This window comes from Oncorhynchus nerka, linkage group LG15, assembly GCF_034236695.1.
Source record: "Oncorhynchus nerka isolate Pitt River linkage group LG15, Oner_Uvic_2.0, whole genome shotgun sequence".
Lineage (NCBI taxonomy): Eukaryota > Metazoa > Chordata > Actinopteri > Salmoniformes > Salmonidae > Oncorhynchus > Oncorhynchus nerka.
Window position 1 is genome coordinate 95696559 of NC_088410.1, and position 22211 is coordinate 95718769.

At 43.1% G+C, this 22211-nt stretch overlaps 2 protein-coding genes across 2 annotated transcripts in view; both read left to right on the forward strand.

Annotated features, from left to right (window-relative positions):
- Nucleotides 1-1426: 1426 nt before the first annotated feature.
- On the forward strand, nucleotides 1427-14345 carry LOC115124698 (biogenesis of lysosome-related organelles complex 1 subunit 1). The gene is made up of 4 exons (XM_065002078.1): nucleotides 1427-1674; nucleotides 2398-2470; nucleotides 6545-6677; nucleotides 12552-14345. Exons 1-4 carry the CDS (start codon nucleotides 1614-1616, stop codon nucleotides 12660-12662), a joined length of 378 nt encoding a protein of 125 aa, XP_064858150.1. The 5' UTR covers nucleotides 1427-1613; the 3' UTR covers nucleotides 12663-14345.
- A 3688-nt stretch (nucleotides 14346-18033) lies between these two features.
- LOC115124697 (retinol dehydrogenase 7-like) overlaps nucleotides 18034-22211 on the forward strand; it is a 40627-nt gene continuing 36449 nt past the window's right edge. The window contains exons 1-4 of the mRNA XM_065002077.1: nucleotides 18034-18160; nucleotides 21144-21231; nucleotides 21481-21519; nucleotides 21783-22105. Coding sequence (XP_064858149.1) covers nucleotides 21206-21231; nucleotides 21481-21519; nucleotides 21783-22105 — 388 coding nt within the window. The 5' untranslated portion in view covers nucleotides 18034-18160; nucleotides 21144-21205. The remainder of the gene's footprint in view (nucleotides 18161-21143; nucleotides 21232-21480; nucleotides 21520-21782; nucleotides 22106-22211) is intronic.

Consider the following 22211-nt stretch of genomic DNA (forward strand, 5'->3'; position numbering starts at 1 on the left):
GGGTATGCACAAGACCCGCACTACTCCTCTCCATCCTCAAAGTGATGGCCTTGTGGAGCGCTTCAACAAAACGCTTGGACAGCAGCTGGCCATCGTCTCTTCCAAACACCAGCGTGACTGGGACAAGCACCTGCCTATGGTCCTCATGGCATGCCGCTCCGATGTCCAAGACTCCACCTCCTGCACGCCTGCCCTCCTCATGCTGGGGAGAGATCCGCACCTCTGCGGAGATGGCGTTGGTCGGCCCCTGGATAGCCCTCATGTTCCTCCGGGGCCGGAGTATGCCCGGAGACTCCAGGACTGCCTGGAGACAGCCCACACCTTCGCCAGAGAGCAGCTGGTGAATGCAGGTGTGAGGCAGAAAAGGAACTATGACGTGCACACCCGGGGAAGGCACTTTGTGGCTGGGGAGCTGGTCTGGGTCTACAGCCCCTAAGGAAAAAAAGGCAGATGCCCCAAGTTGGACAGTCACTGGGTGGGACCCTGCAGTGTCCTGGAGAGGGTAGGGGAGGTTGTGTACCGGGTGCAGCTTCCTCCCAGGGGAGAAAGGTGGCACTGCACCGGGACAGGTTAGCCCCATACAGAGGGGCCTCTTCTCCCCAAACCCCAGGAACCCCACAATTCCCCTCTCTGGCAATGACATTCTCCAGGCACCCACCCTCAGGTGCCGCAGACAAGGCTCCAGACAGCCCACTCCCCCTGTCTCCCCCCCTGTGTCACCGCGTGGTTCCCCAGAACCACGGACTGTATTACCCGTTCCCGCTTCCTTGTCCCCCATATCCCTGCCTTCATCCCCTGGTTCCCAGAGGGGCACTCTGCGACCATCACGGCCACGCAGGCAAAGGAGACCTCCGGGTCGCTTCAGAGACTTTGTTTGTTCCCTCGGGGACGAGGGACTTTGTGGTGGGGGGGCTGTGTAGCGACCCGCACAGACAGCTGTGTGTTATGTGCTAGGCTAGGAGGTGGTTGTGTTCGTGGGGTCCGACATGTCAATCAACCTGCTATCTGCCAATCACGGGAATGCCTGGAATGTTCTGATGCCGGGCATCCTGGTGGTTGGCGGAGTGGCGTGGAGGGGGGTTGGGCATTGAAAGTTAAGACCAGGTTCAGCCTTTGTTCTCTCTCTCTTACGTCTGGGCTTCACAAGAGAAGGTCACGATTGGCTTGTGGGTTATCTGTCATCTATTTGGCGTGTGCTACGGCCCAAACAGTAGCCTGTGTAAAGTTGGTTCAATAAACCGTCAATTCGCAAACTCAAGCCTCTGTCTGGACAATTGTTCATTTATGATCTAGTCAGGTCATTACAGTATTTATATTATAGTCCAGCTGGTGGCAGTAATGCAACATATTGGATGCCAACCGCCGTTAAACTCCAAAGAAGAAATAAAAACGGATCTGAAGTCAATATCGCGTTATTTTGGCCTAATTCAACGTTTCTACTTCGGAATGGAAAGCTGATCCTATATATTTGCCTACGAGAAACGCCATTGATCCTTCATTACGTGGTCTGGTGACAACAGCTCCTACCTACCAGCTCTCATGTCCCTGCTAGATAAATGAAAATACATTACACAATTAAATTAAGGTAGTGAAAAATAAAGTTAAAGAAAAAAATGCTTTCTCGTTTATTGAAGGAGCATCATGCAAAGCAAAACGAGAGAAAAGAACTCCAAGGTAATGAACGTGTCGTGTGTTGCTGCAGCTGGTTATTATGCTTAAAAAAACACCAACAACATTAGCTAGAAAATATAGTTAGCTGCAACAATAAGGTTCTAGTTAGTTGAACTTAGAACAACTGTTTGAAATGCATGAGTCGAGCAAATTATCAATTTCGTGACGATAACTAGATATATAGCTAGTTAGCTCTGGTCTCTTCGTGCTACAACAACTCACACTGACGCCCTGGACCAAGCAGTTAGCAGACTAGCCCCTGGAATCGACTTTATACCGCATATATATGTGGTTATATGCAGTACATTTACTCCAATGGTTACTCAAGTTTGGGCGAATATAGGCAATTTAGCTAAATGGAAGACGGTACCGTTCTTGACTTGATGGCTAACATAGCTACGTTATGCCTTTCCACCATGACATGATGGGTGGGGTGTATTCATTCCGGGGGGCGGCTACCTACATGTGTCCAATAACTACAAACTCTAGTTTTGCGCCGTTTGGTTATTAAACGGTAAACGTTTTCTGTAAGTGCATTCATTACGCATATTTTGCAAACAGAAACAGTTTAGTGCAAAAACTATTAACGTTTTGCAACGAAAATGAGTGTCTATTGATGAAATTCAGGTAGGATCCTCCCTGTTTTGTTCCGTTGTGGTCGATTTGCTTCTATTTGGTTGTCATGAATGTCATGAATACACTCCTGTTTTCTTCTGCCCTGCTCAGAGAGACGCAGACGAGAGGCAATTGCAGCTGCCACCTGTCTAACAGAAGCCCTGGTGGATCACCTTAATGTTGGGTATGTGAATATATAGCTAGTAGCTAGCTTGTGGTGTTTACCCAGTAGGGACCTATAACATTTAACCAGGTAGGCTAGTTGAGAACAAGTTCTCATTTACAACTGCGACCTGGCCAAGATAAAGCATAGCAGTGTGAGCAGACAACACAGAGTTACACATGGAGTAAACAACAACACAGAGTTACACATGGAGTAAACAACAACACAGAGTTACACATGGAGTAAACAACAACACAGAGTTACACATGGAGTAAACAACAACACAGAGTTACACATGGAGTAAACAACAACACAGAGTTACACATGGAGTAAACAACAACACAGAGTTACACATGGAGTAAACAACAACACAGAGTTACACATGGAGTAAACAACAACAGAGTTACACATGGAGTAAACAACAACAGAGTTACACATGGAGTAAACAACAACACAGAGTTACACATGGAGTAAACAACAACACAGAGTTACACATGGAGTAAACAACAACACAGAGTTACACATGGAGTAAACAACAACACAGAGTTACACATGGAGTAAACAACAACACAGAGTTACACATGGAGTAAACAACAACACAGAGTTACACATGGAGTAAACAACAACACAGAGTTACACATGGAGTAAACAACAACACAGAGTTACACATGGAGTAAACAACAACACAGTTACACATGGAGTAAACAACAACACAGAGTTACACATGGAGTAAACAACAACACAGAGTTACACATGGAGTAAACAACAACACAGAGTTACACATGGAGTAAACAACAACACAGAGTTACACATGGAGTAAACAACAACACAGAGTTACACATGGAGTAAACAACAACACAGAGTTACACATGGAGTAAACAACAACACAGAGTTACACATGGAGTAAACAACAACACAGAGTTACACATGGAGTAAACAACAACACAGAGTTACACATGGAGTAAACAACAACACAGAGTTACACATGGAGTAAACAATTAACAAGTCAATAACACAGTATTATTTATATTTTTTATAAATAAAATAAAAAAGAGTAACAACAACAACATGGTAGCAACACAACATGACAACAACATGGTAGAAACACAACATGACAACAACATGGTAGCACCACAACATGACAACAACATGGTAGCAACACAACATGACAACATGGTAGCAAGACAACTTTTTTTTTCTTTTTTTCTCACCTTTATTTAACCAGGTAGGCTAGTTGAGAACAAGTTCTCATTTGCAACTGCGACCTGGCCAAGATAAAGCATAGCAGTGTGAGCAGACAACACAGAATTACACAAGGAGTAAACAATTAACAAGTCAATAACACAGTAGTAAAAAAAAAAGGGGAGTCTATATACATTGTGTGCAAAAGGCATGAGGAGGTAGGCGAATAATTACAATTTTGCAGATTAACACTGGAGTGATAAATGATCAGATACTCATGTGCAGGTAGAGATAATGGTGTGCAAAAGAGCAGAAAGGTAAATAAATAAAAACAGTATGGGGATGAGGTAGGTGAATTGGTTGGGCTATTTACCGATGGACTATGTACAGCTGCAGCGATCGGTTAGCTGCTCAGATAGCAGATGTTTAAAGTTGGTGAGGGAGATAAAAGTCTAGTTTTTCTAGATTTAAGTTTTCGCTCTCAAATGTATTTATATATAAAAATTTAAAAAAACAATTTGATGCTGTTGTAAGACCACGATAATGTTTAAACTGCATCAGAAGACACCGTTTTAGTTCTGGAATTTTAATATTTTTTAATTTGATTTTGGTGTAGTTACCCTTTAACGGAAGTGTGCACCAGGAAGAGACAGTTGTTTGGTTAAGCGCTGTTGCTGTAGCGCTCGTGTGATTGCAGAGTTTGCAAAAACAAAAATAATCACGATATTATTCTGCCAGGTAGGTATATAGGCTACTTTGTAGTTAACATTTGGATTTGATAAGGTTTTTGGTAAGGCCTTTCCACCTCTACCAGAATAATGTTATCATTCGCTTCATAGCTCACGGTTACGCAACGTGTAGACATCCGCACCGCACACACCCACTCAGACAGGCATTCCTGTGCCGTTTCAGAAAGTTGCATGAAAATACAAAATCACTGATTGAATGAATGAATTTTCTAATGAATTCTGTTCAATATATTTTAGATAATTTCTAAACAAGTTCAATATATAGTTAAATTACGTTTTTAAATGTCTCGATTCCGTCCGAGACAGTTTTTATTTTTTATAGGGACCTACCCCTGTTTTTTATGTACCAATCTTGTCATTTTGGTTCAAATCATTCAGCTGTTCAACTCGGTCAAATTCAGATCAAATTTGTTGACACGTGACAAAATTATGCCTGTTCTGTGACCTGCGTTGGAAATGTTTAGCTATTTGAGCTGTAGCCTTGGATCCTTATCATTTTGTCAAATGCCATAACAACACCTACAGGTGTGATCTGGGATTTCTATTGGACAAGCTGCCTATCTTCATAGAAAGCAATCCTTGATTTTATAACGGAAAATTCCACATATATATATATAAAAAATATTTAAAAATCCTTGACCCCCCCAAAAAAATATGAAGATTTCAATGGAGAATCTGAATTGAGTTGTTAGTTCAGGACTAGGCATCATCTGTGCCCAGGAATCCCCCTGTCAGTGTGCTTATTAGCCTTCAATCACTGTGTTATCCAATGATAACATGTGACTCCACAGCACAGTGTACATACACACTGGTAATATTTCAATAGTACAAAAGTTAATTAAAATCAAATTGTATTTGTCACATGCGCCGAATACAACAGGTGTAGTAGACCTTACAGTGAGATGCTGAATACAACAGGTGTAGTAGACCTTACAGTGAAATGCTGAATACAACAGGTGTAGTAGACCTTACAGTGAGATGCTGAATACAACAGGTGTAGTAGACCTCACAGTGAAATGCTGAATACAACAGGTGTAGTAGACCTTACAGTGAAATGCTGAATACAACAGGTGTAGTAGACCTTACAGTGAAATGCTGAATACAACAGGTGTAGTAGACCTTACAGTGAAATGCTGAATACAACAGGTGTAGTTGACCTTACAGTGAAATGCTGAATACAACAGGTGTAGTTGACCTTACAGTGAAATGCTGAATACAACAGGTGTAGTTGACCTTACAGTGAAATGCTGAATACAACAGGTGTAGTAGACCTTACAGTGAAATGCTGAATACAACAGGTGTAGTAGACCTTACAGTGAAATGCTTACTTACAAGCCCTTATTAACCAACAATGCAGTTTTAAGAAAATATTTACGAAATACATTTTTATAACAATAGAAATAACAATAATGAGGCTATGTATAGGTAATTTGTACATGTAGGTAGGGGTAAAGTGACTACGCATAGAGATAAACAGTGAGTAGCAGCACAAAAACAAACAAAGTCAATGTAAATAGTCCGGGTGGTCATTTGATTACTTGTTCAGCAGTCTTATGTCTTGGGGGTAGAAGCTGTTTAAGGAGCCGTTTGGACCTAGACTCGGCCCTCTGGTACCGCTCGCCGTGCGGTAGCAGAGAGAACAGTCTGACTTGGGTGGCTGGAGTCTTTGACAATTTTTTGGGGCCTTCCTTTGACACCACCTAATATAGAGTTCCTGGATGGCAGGAAGTTTGATCTAGTGGCGGCAACAAAGAAAAGCACCATATGAATACAGTTGGACTTGACTACCATTGTTGCACCACTACATTCAATTGCAGTTAACAAAGAGTATAAAGTCAAGTGTAGAAACCTACTTTTTTTGTTTTTGAGATTATGGATTTCATGAGGATATTTTTTAAATATATTTTTTTACACTTTCATAAATCACTACTTCCTGTCTAATTTCTCTTCAGTATCCAATAGAATGTCTTTGCACATACGATGTCATCAGTTCAACCTCATTATTGATTTGTTAGAAGTTGCTTAGGCCTACATCCTTATACATTTACATCATTTACATTTAAGTCATTTAGCAGACGCTCTTATCCAGAGCGACTTCAAATCGTCTGATGGCCGTGTCTCTTTTAAATGTTGTTATACTCATCTTCCAGTTGTTTCATTCCAGGGTGGCCCAGGCGTACGTGAACCAGAGGAAGCTGGACCACGAGGTGAAGACGTTACAGGTGCAGGCCGGCCAGTTCTCCAAGCAGACCGCTCAGTGGATCAGTATGGTGGAAGGCTTTAACCAAGCCCTGAAGGTATACAGACACTGTACAGTGTGGTCTTAGATTAGTAGCTATTTCCTTTTATGTTTGTTGAATGATAGCAGGCCCCAAAATGACCCCCCCCCCCACCCCCATGAGTGTTTCAAACCTGAAGAAGGGTACGATATAAGTTTCCTTTGGGATCAGAACAAATTGGTATCTTTTCATCGGCAGAGGCCTAGATGTTAGTTTACTTTTCAACCCGGTTTTAATGTAAGGTTAAACCCTGCCACAATCCCAGCCAGGCAAACATGTTCAAGAGCATTTGAGTTAAACACAGTGTGTGATACTTAACATTTAGTAAGCCTCAAGCTCATCAGAGCAATATATATCACTGACTCCTGACAGATGGTGAGCTACTGTTTTTTTACCAAGGCTCACACTCCGCTTTAAGCCAATCTCTGCCTGTGTTAACCTTGACACCAGTCGATGACTAAGGTATGGAGGGAAATCCAAACCCTTGTTGTTGAACATCAAACACCATATTCCCTCTCTCGGTCTGTCTGTCTGTCAGGAACAGACCGAGATCTTCCAGGAATCTGTATTAGAGGTGCGGAAGGAATGTGACCTGTACAGTCACATACCTTGACTTGGTCAGGAAGAAAAGAGGGTGAGCGAGAGAGTAAGGTTGATATGTTTTGGTATTAATCCTGAAGTCTTTTGACGCTCCCCTACATCAATCTAAGTAACATTTAATTTAAAAAATCCCCATCAAAATACGTGTTTAAGGTAGAGGGGCTGCAGGGTAGCAGAGCGTTGGACTAGTAACCGGAAGGTTGCGAGTTCAAACCCTCGAGCTGACAAGGTACAAATCTGTCGTTCTGCCCCTGAACAAGGCAGTTAACCCACTGTTCCTAGGCCGTCATTGAAAATAAGAATTTGTTCTTAACTGACTTGCCTAGTTAAATAAAGGTCAAATAAAAAAAGAGATATCATGGCCTATTTCGCCTTCCGGATCTGCAGTGGAAGGTGGCCGAGCTACATCGCCGTATGTCCGAACATGAGACATCCTGAAACTCTATGGAAAAAGAGAGAGACTCTCACGAACACAATGGTTTTCCGTTTTGCTCTTACAACCCCCACAAGTGTCACGGGACTCGTCTAAAGTCTGCACAGACCATCTGACAACAGTCTGTAGTGTCCAAACCATTTTTAGCTACAAACTAATATGACCCTACTATGGAAAGGAGAGACTCTCACGAACACGATGGTGACCCATACAAACGTATGGAGGTCGTTTTGTGGAAACGAAAATAAGGGGTTAAATATGTCCCCCCCCCCCCCCCCAAAAAAAAAAAATCCTGAACTTTCTTATATCTCCTAGATATCAGAAAACATATTCCTTATGATCTAGACATGTTTTTATTTGTATGTGTTATACAGTGCGTTTGTATGGGCTATAGTAGCAAAAGCCAAATGTCATATTTTATCATTTTAAAATAATAATAATTATACCCAAAGTTCAAAATCAAAATAGCTAAATGACTAATAGTCTGACCATCTTCAAACAATTCCATATGTTAGCTTAGTAGAGGTTAAATAGCGCCGAGTCATCTCTGTCACAGCTCACTGTTGGCTTTGTCATTAACAGGATAACTTTCAGGACTGTCTGACGATTAAATGTCAGGTGCTCCCCCCTCATAAAGTTGATCATGCCCCCCTCATAAAGTTGATCATGTCCCCCCCTTGTCATAAAGTTGATCATGTCCCTCCCCCCTTGTCATAAAGTTGGTAATGCCCCCTCTGTGTCATAAAGTTGATAATGTCCCTCCCTTGTCATAAAGTTGATCATGCCCCCCTCATAAAGTTGATCATGCCCCCCCTTGTCATGAAGTTGATAATGCCCCCCTTGTCATAAAGTTGATCATGCCCCCCTCATAAAGTTGATCATGTCCCCCCCGTCATAAAGTTGATAATGCCCCCCTCATAAAGTTGATAATGCCCCCCCTCATAAAGTTGATCATGCCCCCCTTTGTCATAAAGTTGATCATGCCCCCCTCATAAAGTTGATAATGCCCCCCCTCATAAAGTTGATCATGCCCCCCCTTTGTCATAAAGTTGATCATGCCCCCCTCATAAAGTTGATCATGCCCTCCCCCTTGTCATAAAGTTGATAATGCCCCCCTTGTCATAAAGTTGATAATGCCCTCCCCTTGTCATAAAGTTGATAATGCCCTCCCCCTTGTCATAAAGTTGATAATGCCCTCCCCCTTGTCATAAAGTTGATCATGCCCCCCCTCATAAAGTTGATAATGTCCCTCCCCCTTGTCATAAAGTTGATCATGCCCCCCTCATAAAGTTGATCATGCCCTCCCCCTTGTCATAAAGTTGATAATGCCCCCCCCCCCTTGTCATAAAGTTGATAATGCCCCCCTTGTCATAAAGTTGATAATGCCCCCCTTGTCATAAAGTTGATAATGTCCCTCCCCCTTGTCATAAAGTTGATAATGCCCCTTGTCATAAAGTTGATAATGTCCCCCCCCCTTGTCATAAAGTTGATAATGCCCTCCCCCCCCTCATAAAGTTGATAATGTCCCTCCCCCTTGTCATAAAGTTGATCATGCCCCCTTGTCATAAAGTTGATCATGCCCCCCCCTTGTCATAAAGTTGATCATGCCCCCCCCCCTTGTCATAAAGTTGATCATGCCCCCCTTTGTCATAAAGTTGATCATGTCCCCCCTTTGTCATAAAGTTGATCATGCCCCCCTCATAAAGTTGATAATGCCCCCTTTGTCATAAAGTTGATAATGCCCCCCCTCATAAAGTTGATCATGCCTCCCCCCCTCATAAAGTTGATCATGCCCTCCCCCTTGTCATAAAGTTGATCATGCCGCCCCCTTGTCATAAAGTTGATAATGCCCCCCTTGTCATAAAGTTGATAATGTCCCTCCCTTGTCATAAAGTTGATCATGCCCCCCCTCATAAAGTTGATAATGTCCCCCCTCATAAAGTTGATAATGCTCCCCCTTGTCATAAAGTTGATCATGCCCCCCTCATAAAGTTGATAATGTCCCTCCCCCCTTGTCATAAAGTTGATCATGTCCCTCCCCCTTGTCATAAAGTTGATCATGTCCCTCCCCCTTGTCATAAAGTTGATCATGTCCCTCCCCTTGTCATAAAGTTGATCATGTCCCTCCCCCTTGTCATAATGTTGATCATGCCCCCCTTGTCATAAAGTTGATCATGCCCCCCTTGTCATAAAGTTGATAATGCTCCCCTTGTCATAACGTTGATCATGCCCCCCTTGTCATAAAGTTGATAATGTCCCTCCCTTGTCATAAAGTTGATCATGCCCCCCTCATAAAGTTGATCATACCCCCCCCTTGTCATGAAGTTGATAATGCCCCCCTTGTCATAAAGTTGATCATGCCCCCCCCCCTCATAAAGTTGATCATGTCCCCCCCCGTCATAAAGTTGATAATGCCCCCCTCATAAAGTTGATCATGCCCCCCTCATAAAGTTGATCATGTCCCTCCCCCTTGTCATAAAGTTGATCATGTCCCTCCCCCTTGTCATAAAGTTGATCATGTCCCTCCCCCTTGTCATAAAGTTGATCATGTCCCTCCCCCTTGTCATAAAGTTGATCATGTCCCTCCCCCTTGTCATAAAGTTGATCATGTCCCTCCCCCTTGTCATAAAGTTGATCATGTCCCTCCCCCTTGTCATAAAGTTGATCATGTCCCTCCCCCTTGTCATAAAGTTGATCATGTCCCTCCCCCTTGTCATAAAGTTGATCATGTCCCTCCCCCTTGTCATAAAGTTGATCATGCCCCCCTTGTCATAAAGTTGATCCCCCCCCCTGTCATAAAGTTGATCATGGCCCCCCGTCATAAAGTTGATCATGCCCCCCCTCATAAAGTTGATCATGCCCCCCTCATAAAGTTGATCATGCCCCCCTTTGTCATAAAGTTGATCATGCCCCCTTTGTCATAAAGTTGATCATGCCCCCCTTGTCATAAAGTTGATCATGCCGTCCCCCTCATAAAGTTGGTCATGCCCCCCTCATAAAGTTGATCATGCCCCCCTTTGTCATAAAGTTGATCATGCCCCCCTCATAAAGTTGATCATGTCCCCCCTTGTCCCCCCTTTGTCATAAAGTTGATCATTCCCCCCTTGTCATAAAGTTGATAATGCCCCCCTTGTCATAAAGTTGATAATGCCCCCCCTCATAAAGTTGATCATGCCCCCCCCCCTCATAAAGTTGATCATGTCCCCCCCTCATAAAGTTGATCATGCCCCCCTTTGTCATAAAGTTGATCATGCCCCCTTTGTCATAAAGTTGATCATGCCCCCTTTGTCATAAAGTTGATCATGCCCCCTTTGTCATAAAGTTGATCATGCCCCCCTCATAAAGTTGATCATGCCCCCCCCTCATAAAGTTGATAATGTCCCCCCCTTGTCATAAAGTTGATAATGTCCCTCCCCCCCTCATAAAGTTGATAATGTCCCTCCCCTTGTCATAAAGTTGATAATGCCCCCCCCCTCATAAAGTTGATAATGTCCTCCCCCTTGTCATAAAGTTGATCATGCCCCCTTGTCATATAGTTGATCATGTCCCCCCTTTGACATAAAGTTGATCATGCCCCCCTCATAAAGTTGATCATGCCCCCTTTGTCATAAAGTTGATCATGCCCCCCCTCATAAAGTTGATAATGCCCCCCCCCTCATAAAGTTGATCATGCCCCCTTTGTCATAAAGTTGATCATGCCCCCCTCATAAAGTTGATCATGCCCTCCCCCTTGTCATAAAGTTGATAATGCCCCCCCCTTGTCATAAAGTTGATAATGCCCTCCCCCTTGTCATAAAGTTGATCATGCCCCCCCTCATAAAGTTGATCATGCCCCCCTCATAAAGTTGATCATGCCCCCCTTTGTCATAAAGTTGATCATTCCCCCCTTGTCATAAAGTTGATAATGCCCCCCCCCTTGTCATAAAGTTGCATGAAGTTGAAATGCCCCCTTGTCATAATGCCCCCCACCCTCATAAAGTTGATCATGCCCCCCCTCATAAAGTTGATCATGCCCCCCTCATAAAGTTGATCATGCCCCCTTTGTCATCCCCTCAGTAAAGTTGATCATGTCCCTGTCATAAAGTTGATCATGCCCCCCTTTGTCATAAAGTTGATCATGCCCCCTTTGTCATAAAGTTGATCATGCCCCCTTCATAAAGTTGATCATGCCCCCCCCTCATAAAGTTGATAATGCCCCCCTCATAAAGTTGATAATGTCCCTCCCCCTTGTCATAAAGTTGATAATGCCCCCCCCTCATAAAGTTGATCATGTCCCTCCCCCTTGTCATAAAGTTGATCATGCCCCCCCTTGTCATAAAGTTGATCATGCCCCCCTTTGTCATAAAGTTGATCATGCCCCCTCCCCCCCTCATAAAGTTGATCATGCCCCCTTTGTCATAAAGTTGATCATGCCCCCCCCTCATAAAGTTGATAATGCCCCCCTCATAAAGTTGATCATGCCCCCCTTTGTCATAAAGTTGATCATGCCCCCCTCATAAAGTTGATCATGCCCTCCCCCTTGTCATAAAGTTGATCATGCCCCCCTTGTCATAAAGTTGATAATGCCCTCCCCCTTGTCATAAAGTTGATCATGCCCCCCTCATAAAGTTGATCATGCCCCCCTCATAAAGTTGATCATGCCCTCCCCCTTGTCATAAAGTTGATAATGCCCCCCCCTTGTCATAAAGTTGATCATGCCCCCCCCTTGTGGTAGGAAATAGCTGCAACACTTGTGTAGTCTTTAACATGTAGACTACTTATTCATGAGCTTCTGACATTTTTTAGTTTACAACTCTTCCCATTGTATCCATAGTATTGACCCCTAGCCTTTAACCTTTTAATGTTTTTGTTTTGAGCAGGAAATAGGTGATGTGGAGAACTGGGCTCGCAGCATTGAGGTGGACATGAGAACCATCGCCACAGCTCTGGAGTACGTACACAAGGGTCAGCTCACATCAGCCTCTTCATAGATACGCTGAACCATAACCTGGAACTGATAGCCTGCCGCTAGCTTCAGTAGCCTGATAGCCTGCCGCTAGCTTCAGTAGCCTGATAGCCTGCCGCTAGCTTCAGTAACCTGATAACCTGCCGCTAGCTTCAGTAGCCTGATAGCCTGCCGCTAGCTTCAGTAGCCTGATAGCCTGCCGCTAGCTTCAGTAGCCTGATAGCCTGCCGCTAGCTTCAGTAACCTGATAGCCTGCCGCTAGCTTCAGTAACCTGATAGCCTGCCGCTAGCTTCAGTAACCTGATAGCCTGCCGCTAGCTTCAGTAGCCTGATAGCCTGCCGCTAGCTTCAGTAACCTGATAGCCTGCCGCTAGCTTCAGTAGCTGAACGCTTTTACTGTGAGAGTGGTTGACTTTCCACGGATACCAGGATTATTATTTTTTTACAACTAAAAGCTGATGAACCATCTGAAAAGTTGATTCAAGGCTTCAGTAATGACTAAGGCTTTAAGGCTTGCCCAGTGTTCACGAGTGACACATTGTGTTACAGTAGGAACAGTATGTCTGTGGACAAATAAACCATTTTTAGCAGAGCGCCTATGACCCATCTGCAACGTTGTTTTGTCCACAACCCTTTAATTGTTAAAGGTCTGTGCCAAAATGTATTGACTGTCGTGGAAACATCGGGAACTAATTGTCCACAGACCAGGTATAATGGGCAACACCTTCAGATGGGTTCCATGTCAATTTAGCAACACTCCTAATAATGATTTGGCTGTTTGTCCAAACATTGTTTTCCTTTGTGAGTCAATCTGTGTAGGAGAACAAGACGAAGCATATTTATCTAATCCATTGTATGGGCAATGCAATAGTTCAGATTGGTTTTAGTCTCTCTCTCTCTCTCTCTGGGGTACCAGTCAGGCATTCTCTGAAGTTATTCCATTTTCCTATTCCCATGAGGATGAATAGGATGTTGAAAATGTGGATTAGCTGGCGAGACGTTGGAACAAAAGAGGTCTGTTTGTGGAATAGTACCATGGAGAAATAGGATTTATTGGCTTGTAATTGGTCGCCTGTTTAGAAGGAGAGACTTGTCTGGTAACTGCCACCTCTCCTGGATGACTAAAACTACGTAGTTAAACCAGACTGAACGATGCCACCAGTGACTAAAACTACGTAGTTAAACCAGACTGAACGATGCCACCAGTGACTAAAACTACGTAGTTAAACCAGACTGAACGATGCCACCAGTGACTAAAACTACGTAGTTAAACCAGACTGAACGATGCCACCAGTGACTAAAACTACGTAGTTAAACCAAACTGAACGATGCCATCAGTGACTAAAACTACGTAGTTAAACCAGACTGAACGATGTCACCAGTGACCTCCGTCTGGGTTAAACGGGTGGTGTCTCTACCCTGTTTTTAATAAAAAGCCACGTTAAGTCTCTTGCTTCTTGAAAAACCTTTTGGGTCCATGGCATGTTCAATTAATCGTTCTCTCTCTCACGGTGTATTTCGTAGCCTGAGTGCCAGTTTCTGCTATCGTACCGACTCATTGTCACGCCAAACACATTTTAACCGCAATGGCGTTGACGAGAGCACAAAGGGATCTCGGGGAACCAGGCTATACGTGTCAAATGCTCGTATTTTAACTCTGTTTTGATGTGACGTTTCTCTATTCTTGAATAAAGACATTTTAAAGTCATGGTGGTCGTTTTGTATTATTTTTGGGACTGTGGGAATCCAGCTGAAAGAACAAAGGTAAAACGATGGAAGTTGTTTCATCACTCGGAGCACTAGAGCTCAATCACATTCCTGTTTTAGTAACCACTCGCTTTCATAAGTTCTGACAACCTCATGACGTTTGGGTTATTGCATTCACAAATTATTCTAAAATACAGAGTAATACAAACCCGTAGGTGATGAACACAGACAGATATAACAGAGATGGTCCACTCGCTGAATAAGTGTCAGTGTTATTATATTATGATTGAGTAGGCTTAGACCTGCTGAAGGTCGTAGTTCACCAGTCAAAGAGGAAAGGAGGTGCTTTGGAAGCATATTTTCTCATTTAAACAACATGCAATTGACCTGATTATGTACGCGTGGTTGAATGGGCACATGTGGTCAAGGAGATGATTGTGGACTACAGGAAAAGGAGGACCGAGCACGCCCCCATTCTCATCGACGGGGGCTGTAGCGGAGCAGGTTTTAGAGCTTCAAATTCCTTGGCGTCCACATCACTAATAAACTAACGTGGTCCAAACACACCAAGACAGCTGTGAAGAGGGCACGACAAAACCTGTTGCACCTCAGGAGACTGAAAAGATTTGGCATGGGTCCTCAGATCCTTAAAAGGTTCCTCAGCTGCACCATCGAGAGCATGGTTGCATCACTGCCAAGTATGGCAAAAAACAGTCTCAATGTCAACAGTGAAGAAGCGACTCTGGGATGCTGGCCTAGGCAGAGTTGGCCAATAAAAGATTAAGATGGGCAAAATAACACAGACACTGGACAGAGGAACTCTGCCTAGAAGTCCAGCATCCCAGAATCACCTCTTCACTGCTGACGTTGAGACTGGTGTTTTGTGGGTACTATTTAATGAAGCTGCCAGTTGAGGACTTGTGAGGCGTCTGTTTCTCAAACTAGACACTCTAATGTACTTGTCCTCTTTCTCAGTTGTGCACTGGGGCCTCCCACTCTTTATATTCTGGTTAGAGACAGTTAACGCTGTTCTGTGAAGGGAGTAGTACACAACGTTGTACGAGATCTTCAGTTTCTTGGAAATTTTTCACATGGAGTAGCCTTAATTTCTCAGAACAAGAATAGACTGATGAGTTTCAGAAGAAAGTTCTTTGTTTCTGGCCATTTTGTGCCTGTAATCAAATCCACAAATACTGATGCTCAACAAGACTAAAGAAGGCCAGTATTATTGCTTCTTTAATCAGTACAACAGTTGTCAGCTGTGCTAACATAATTGCAAAAGGGTTTTCTAATGATCAATTAGCCTTTTAAATGATAAACTTGGATTAGCTAACACAATGTGCCATTGGAGCACAGGAGTGATGGTTGATGATAATGGGCCTCTGTACACCTATGTAGATATTCCATAAAAAATCTGCTGTTTCCAGCTACAATAGTCATTTACAACATTAACAATGTCTACACTGTATTTCTGTTCTATTTGATGTTATTTTAATGGACCAAAAAACCCAACATTTTTAAGTGACCCCAAACTTTTGAACGGTATGGTACATGTAACTTTGATTTCTTATTCTTATTCATTCTTTTTTTAAACTGCTTGGTTGGTTAAGGGCTTGTAAAGTAAGCATTTCACTGTAAGGTGTTGTATTCTGCGCATGTGACGAATACGATTTGATTTGAGGTCTCTCCATAGACCTAAATAGGATTAGTTTATCTTTAGTCTGTTACCCCTCTTTTACAGAACGGCTTGGTAAATCTAACAATATTACATTGAAACATGAAGTTCCACAAGGTAACATTGAGCAGTTTTAGTATATTTGACACATTTTTTAGACTAAAGACACCAAGACTGACAATTATCTGTATTATTAGAATACTAGATACTGGCAAATACATAACCTGAAAGGCCACTCAGCAAGGAAGGAGCCACTGCTCCAAAACCGCCATAAAAAAGCCAGACTACGGTTTGCAACTGCACATGGGGACAAAGATGGTACTTTTTTGGAGAAATGTCCTCTTGTCTGATGAAACAAAAAAAAGTACTGACCATCGTTATGTTTGGAGAAAAAAAGGGGGGGGTCTTGCAAGCCGAAGAACACATCCCAACTGTGAAGAACGGGGTGGCAGCATCATGTTGTGGGGGTGCTTTGCTGCAGGAGCGACTGGTACACCTCACAAAATAGGTGGCACCATGAGGAAGGAAAATTATGTGGATATATTGAAGCAACATCTCAAGACATCAGTTAGGATGTGGGACTTACAAATGGACAATGACCCCAAGCATACTTCCAAAATTGTGGCAAAATGGCTTAAGGACAACAAAGTCAAGCTATTGGAGTGGCCATCACAAAGCCCTGACCTCATGCCTGTAGAAAATTTGTGGTCAGAACTGAAAAAGTGTTTGAGCAAGGAGACCTACAAACCTGACTCAGTTACACCAGCTCTGTCAGGAGGAATGGGTCAAAATTCACCCAACTTATTGTGGGAAGCTTGTGGAAGGCTACCTGAAACGTTTGACCCAAGTTAAACAATTTAAAGGCAATGCTACCAAATACTGATTGAGTGTATGTTATCTTCTGACCCACTGGGAATGTGATGAAAGAAAATAAAAGCTGAAATAAATCATTCTCTCTACTATTATTTTGACATTTCACATTCTTAAAATAAAGTGGTGATCCGAACAGACCTAAAACAGGGAATTTTTACTAAAATGAAATGTTAGGAATTGTGATAAACTGAGTTTAAATGTATTTGGCTAAAGGTGTATGTAAACTTCCGACTCCAACTGTAGATACGGACATGTCTTGACTTTTTGAAATCAAATGATATCTTTTTTTTTCATCTGAAAGATTTTACTGGTACCGTAAATTGCTGGTCCTTCCACATAAGCCCTCTTATTTGTGGAAGTAACCGAAAGGTTGCAAGATCGAATCCCCGAGCTGACAAGGTACAAATCTGTCGTCCTGTCCCTGAACAAGGCAGTTAACCCACTGTTCCTAGGCCGTCATTGAAAATAAGAATTTGTTCTTAACTGACTTGCCTAGTTAAATAAAGATACCTCGGCAAGTCAGTTAAGACCAAATTCTTATTTTCAATGACGGCCTAGGAACAGTGGGTTAACTGCCTTGTTCAGGGACAGGACGACAGATTTGTACCTTGTCAGCTCGGGGATTCGCTCTTGCAACCTTTCGGTTACTAGTCAAACGCGCTAACCACTTGGCTACCTGCCGTCCCTCTTGTCCACCTCCCTTAATTTCCAACCCACACACTGCATGTACACACACTCACAAATAAAGCCCCCACACACTCCACGTATACACACTCACAAATAAACCCCTCCACACACTCCACGTACACACACTCACAAATAAACCCCTCCACACACTCCACGTACACACACTCATAAATAAACCCCCCCACACACTCCACGTATACACACTCACAAATAAACCCCTCCACACACTGCACGTACACACACTCATAAATAAACCCCCACACACTCCACGTACACACACTCATAAATAAACCCCTCCACACACTCCACGTATACACACTCCACGTACACACACTCACAAATAAACCCCGCCACACACTCCACGTACACACACTCATAAATAAACCCCTCCACACACTCCACGTACACACAGCTTTCAGATTACACATTGCACATTGTCTTAAAGGATCAACTAGGGGGGATAAAGCCCTTTCTCTGCCAGTCACTCACAGTGACACAACACCTACTGGCCGCAGGGACCGAATTGTTACGGTCAGAGAGTAAAGAGGCAGACCTGTGGACCAGTAAACCACTGATAACAGGTATGTTGGCATTTTTAATTTGAGGGAAAAGGTAGGTTGACTTTTTAAATTGAACAATACATAATTGTATAATTACAACTGAATAATTAAACAGAAATATTGTATTGAGTACATTTTTGTGAAGTGATTCGTGTAAAGTGGTACCGAAATCATTTAAATTTAGAAGTATTACTAGATATTTACAGGGTGGCATAGCTGGTTCTGGTGCATGACATGTAGTCAATTGTATTTTTAAAAATATTTGATTTTATTAAATTATTACGTCATATTATACTAAATGCTCCGGGTGTACTAAGCCTTCGCACAGATTTGTATGTTATTATCCAGAGGGGAAGGGATCATGTAGATCAAGGACAAGAGTAAATGGGGACAGTTTCATGTACTCAGCTTTATGTCCTTTATTCCCCCTTCAAACAAAGAGACACACGTGAGTTACTGTCCTCTAACCATCACACTACTGTCCTCTAACTGTCTCACTACTGTCCTCTAACTGTCTCACTACTGTCCTCTAACCGTCACACTACTGTCCTCTAACCGTCACACTACTGTCCTCTAACCATCACACTACTGTCCTCTAACCGTCACACTACTGTCCTCTAACCATCACACTACTGTCCTCTAACCGTCACACTACTGTCCTCTAACCATCACACTACTGTCCTCTAACCGTCACACTACTGTCCTCTAACCATCACACTACTGTCCTCTAACCATCACACTACTGTCCTCTAACCATCACACTACTGTCCTCTAACCGTCACACTACTGTCCTCTAACCATCACACTACTGTCCTCTAACATCACACTACTGTCCTCTAACCGTCACACTACTGTCCTCTAACCATCACACTACTGTCCTCTAACCATCACATTACTGTCCTCTAACCATCACACTACTGTCCTCTAACCTACACACTAGTTACTGTCCTCTAACCATCACACTACTATCCTCTAACCATCACATTACTGTCCTCTAACCATCACATTACTGTCCTCTAACCTACACACTAGTTACTGTCCTCTAACCATCACACTACTGTCCTCTAACCATCACATTACTGTCCTCTAACCTACACACTAGTTACTGTCCTCTAACCATCACACTACTGTCCTCTAACCATCACACTACTGTCCTCTAATCCTCTAACATCACACTACTGTCCTCTAACCGTCTCACTACTGTCCTCTAACCATCACACTACTGTCCTCTAACCATCACATTACTGTCCTCTAACTATCACACTACTGTCCTCTAACCATCACACTACTGTCCTCTAACCATCACACTACTGTCCTCTAACCATCACACTACTGTCCTCTAACCATCACACTACTGTCCTCTAACCGTCACACTACTGTCCTCTAACATCACACTACTGTCCTCTAACCATCACCCTACTGTCCTCTAACCTTCACACTACTGTCCTCTAACCATCACACTACTGTCCTCTAACTGTCTCACTACTGTCCTCTAACATCACATTACTGTCCTCTAACCATCACATTACTGTCCTCTAACCATCACACTACTGTCCTCTAACATCACACTACTGTCCTCTAACCGTCACACTACTGTCCTCTAACCATCACACTACTGTCCTCTAACCATCACACTACTGTCCTCTAACCATCACACTACTGTCCTCTAACCGTCACACTACTGTCCTCTAACTGTCTCACTACTGTCCTCTAACCATCACACTACTGTCCTCTAACTGTCACACTACTGTCCTCTAACCATCACACTACTGTCCTCTAACCATCACACTACTGTCCTCTAACCATCACACTACTGTCCTCTAACCATCACACTACTGTCCTCCAACTGTCTCACTACTGTCCTCTAACCATCACACTACTGTCCTCTAACCGTCACACTACTGTCCTCTAACCGTCACACTACTGTCCTCTAACCATCACACTACTGTCCTCTAACCATCACACTACTGTCCTCTAACCATCACACTACTGTCCTCTAACCATCACACTACTGTCCTCTAACCGTCACACAACTGTCCTCTAACCATCACACTACTGTCCTCTAACCATCACACCACTGTCCTCTAACCATCACACTACTGTCCTCTAACTCCAGGATGTCCCAATCCAGCCTAATAAGCCTGAGGGAAGCTAATACGTTTGGAACGATGAGAGTCTTACTGAGAGTCTTGAACAGAGACATTGTTTTTTTTTGTGTTGCTACATACCAAATCGAGGCCCTGCCCTAAACCCCTATCCTCGTCCCAATGCCTCGTGTTTCATAAGATCTTTAAGAGCCTTATCCCAAGATTCCTCATGTGCTCTGACGAAACCGGCTGCCCACATTATGCATGTCATTCTCTAAATACCTCACTGGAAAGCCCCAAAACACGTGTTTTAAGACTCCAGATTAATTTGAACCTTGTCACAATAGAACACCCTATAAAGTAGACTCCACATAATTGACAATTGTTATTTTTGGACTTTCACTGCGTGGTGTTTTGGGGTTGAGTCATTTCACTGGATGGTGTTTTGGGGTTGAGTCATTTCACTGGGTGGTGTTTTGGGGGTTGAGTCATTTCACTGCGTGGTGTTTTGGGGTTGAGTCATTTCACCGGATGGTGTTTTGGGGTTGAGTCATTTCACTAGGTGGTGTTTTGGGGTTGAGTCATTTCACTGCATGGTGTTTTGGGGTTGAGTCATTTCACTGGGTGGTGTTTTGGGGTTGAGTCATTTCACTGGGTGGTGTTTTTTGGGATTGAGTCCTTTCACTGAGGCCTGTATCTTGCTGTATCTTACAATGAACACTCTACCAACTTTACTTACTTAAAATCCCTTTTTCTCTCATTTACTTTGTCCCGGTGAACTACTTACAACAATATATACAGAGGTAGCAGCTGATGAGCAGATAATGTCACGACAGGATACATACTGCAACAGGTTTCCACCAAATAGGTCTTGCTCAGGTAGTGTTGATAACATTTGTAATTTGTGTTTTGTCCAGGCTTCACAGGGATTCATTTTTCTACACCTCCATAAAATCCCTTCTCGGAACTCATTGTGGATATGGATTCTGTGTACCAGTATTTAGGGTGAGATCTATTGTGTTCCTTTAACTCTTATAATGTTCTTTATGAAATAATCCTATGTGAATCTGCATGAAAACACCCCTTCACTTTTCTATCAAAGTCATAATAATGACATAATATTGGCATGACATTCTGTCAATGTCATATTTCAACATATCTGACATTGAACATCAATGGATTTGTTTTGTTGAATTTGCAACAACAAAAAAACGTCGGTCAACAAGCACAATTTTCTGTCTCCTTCTAACCTAGATATCCAGCACAAGCCAACGACGATTCAGGGACTTCAAGGTTTGGTTTGTTTCAAGTTTGTTGAAAACTCAATTGATGTTAACGTTAGGTCTTTGCCTGGTGGGATAAAAATAAAAAAATAAATCCCATCTGGCAAAAACAACAACATTGAACTCAAATTCTATCAGCGTCATATTTCACCCTACCTACCACCCTCACTGTTCCTATGCCATCATTGAAAATAAGAATTTGTACCTTAACTGACTTGCCTAGTTAAATAAAGGTACAATTTAAAAAACTGTGCTCTTCTTTCCCCCCGGCAGGGATAATCTATGGCTGTACGGCGTGGGTACCTTCGTGGTTCTGTGGACCCTAGGCTGGCTGTACAGAGACAGTCTGGAGATAGAGGATATCAAGGAGAAGTATGTGTTTGTGACGGGCTGTGACTCTGGCTTCGGGAACTTGCTCTGTAAGAGACTGGACCGACGGGGGTTCAGGGTGATAGCTGGGTGTCTCACAGACAAAGGGGCTGATGATCTGAAGAGGGCGACTGGGCCTTACCTGAAGACAGTTCTCCTAGACGTGACGAGCACCGCCAGTATACAGAAAGCCATGGAGTACACCAAGCAGGAGGTTGGAGATAACGGTGAGAGACCCATTTGGAGTGGGTATTTCCCTGACTATGTTCCTGGTTAGTAAAAACTCTGGTAACCTACCCTGGCCTGGTCAGAGTCAAGAAAAGCACATGATGG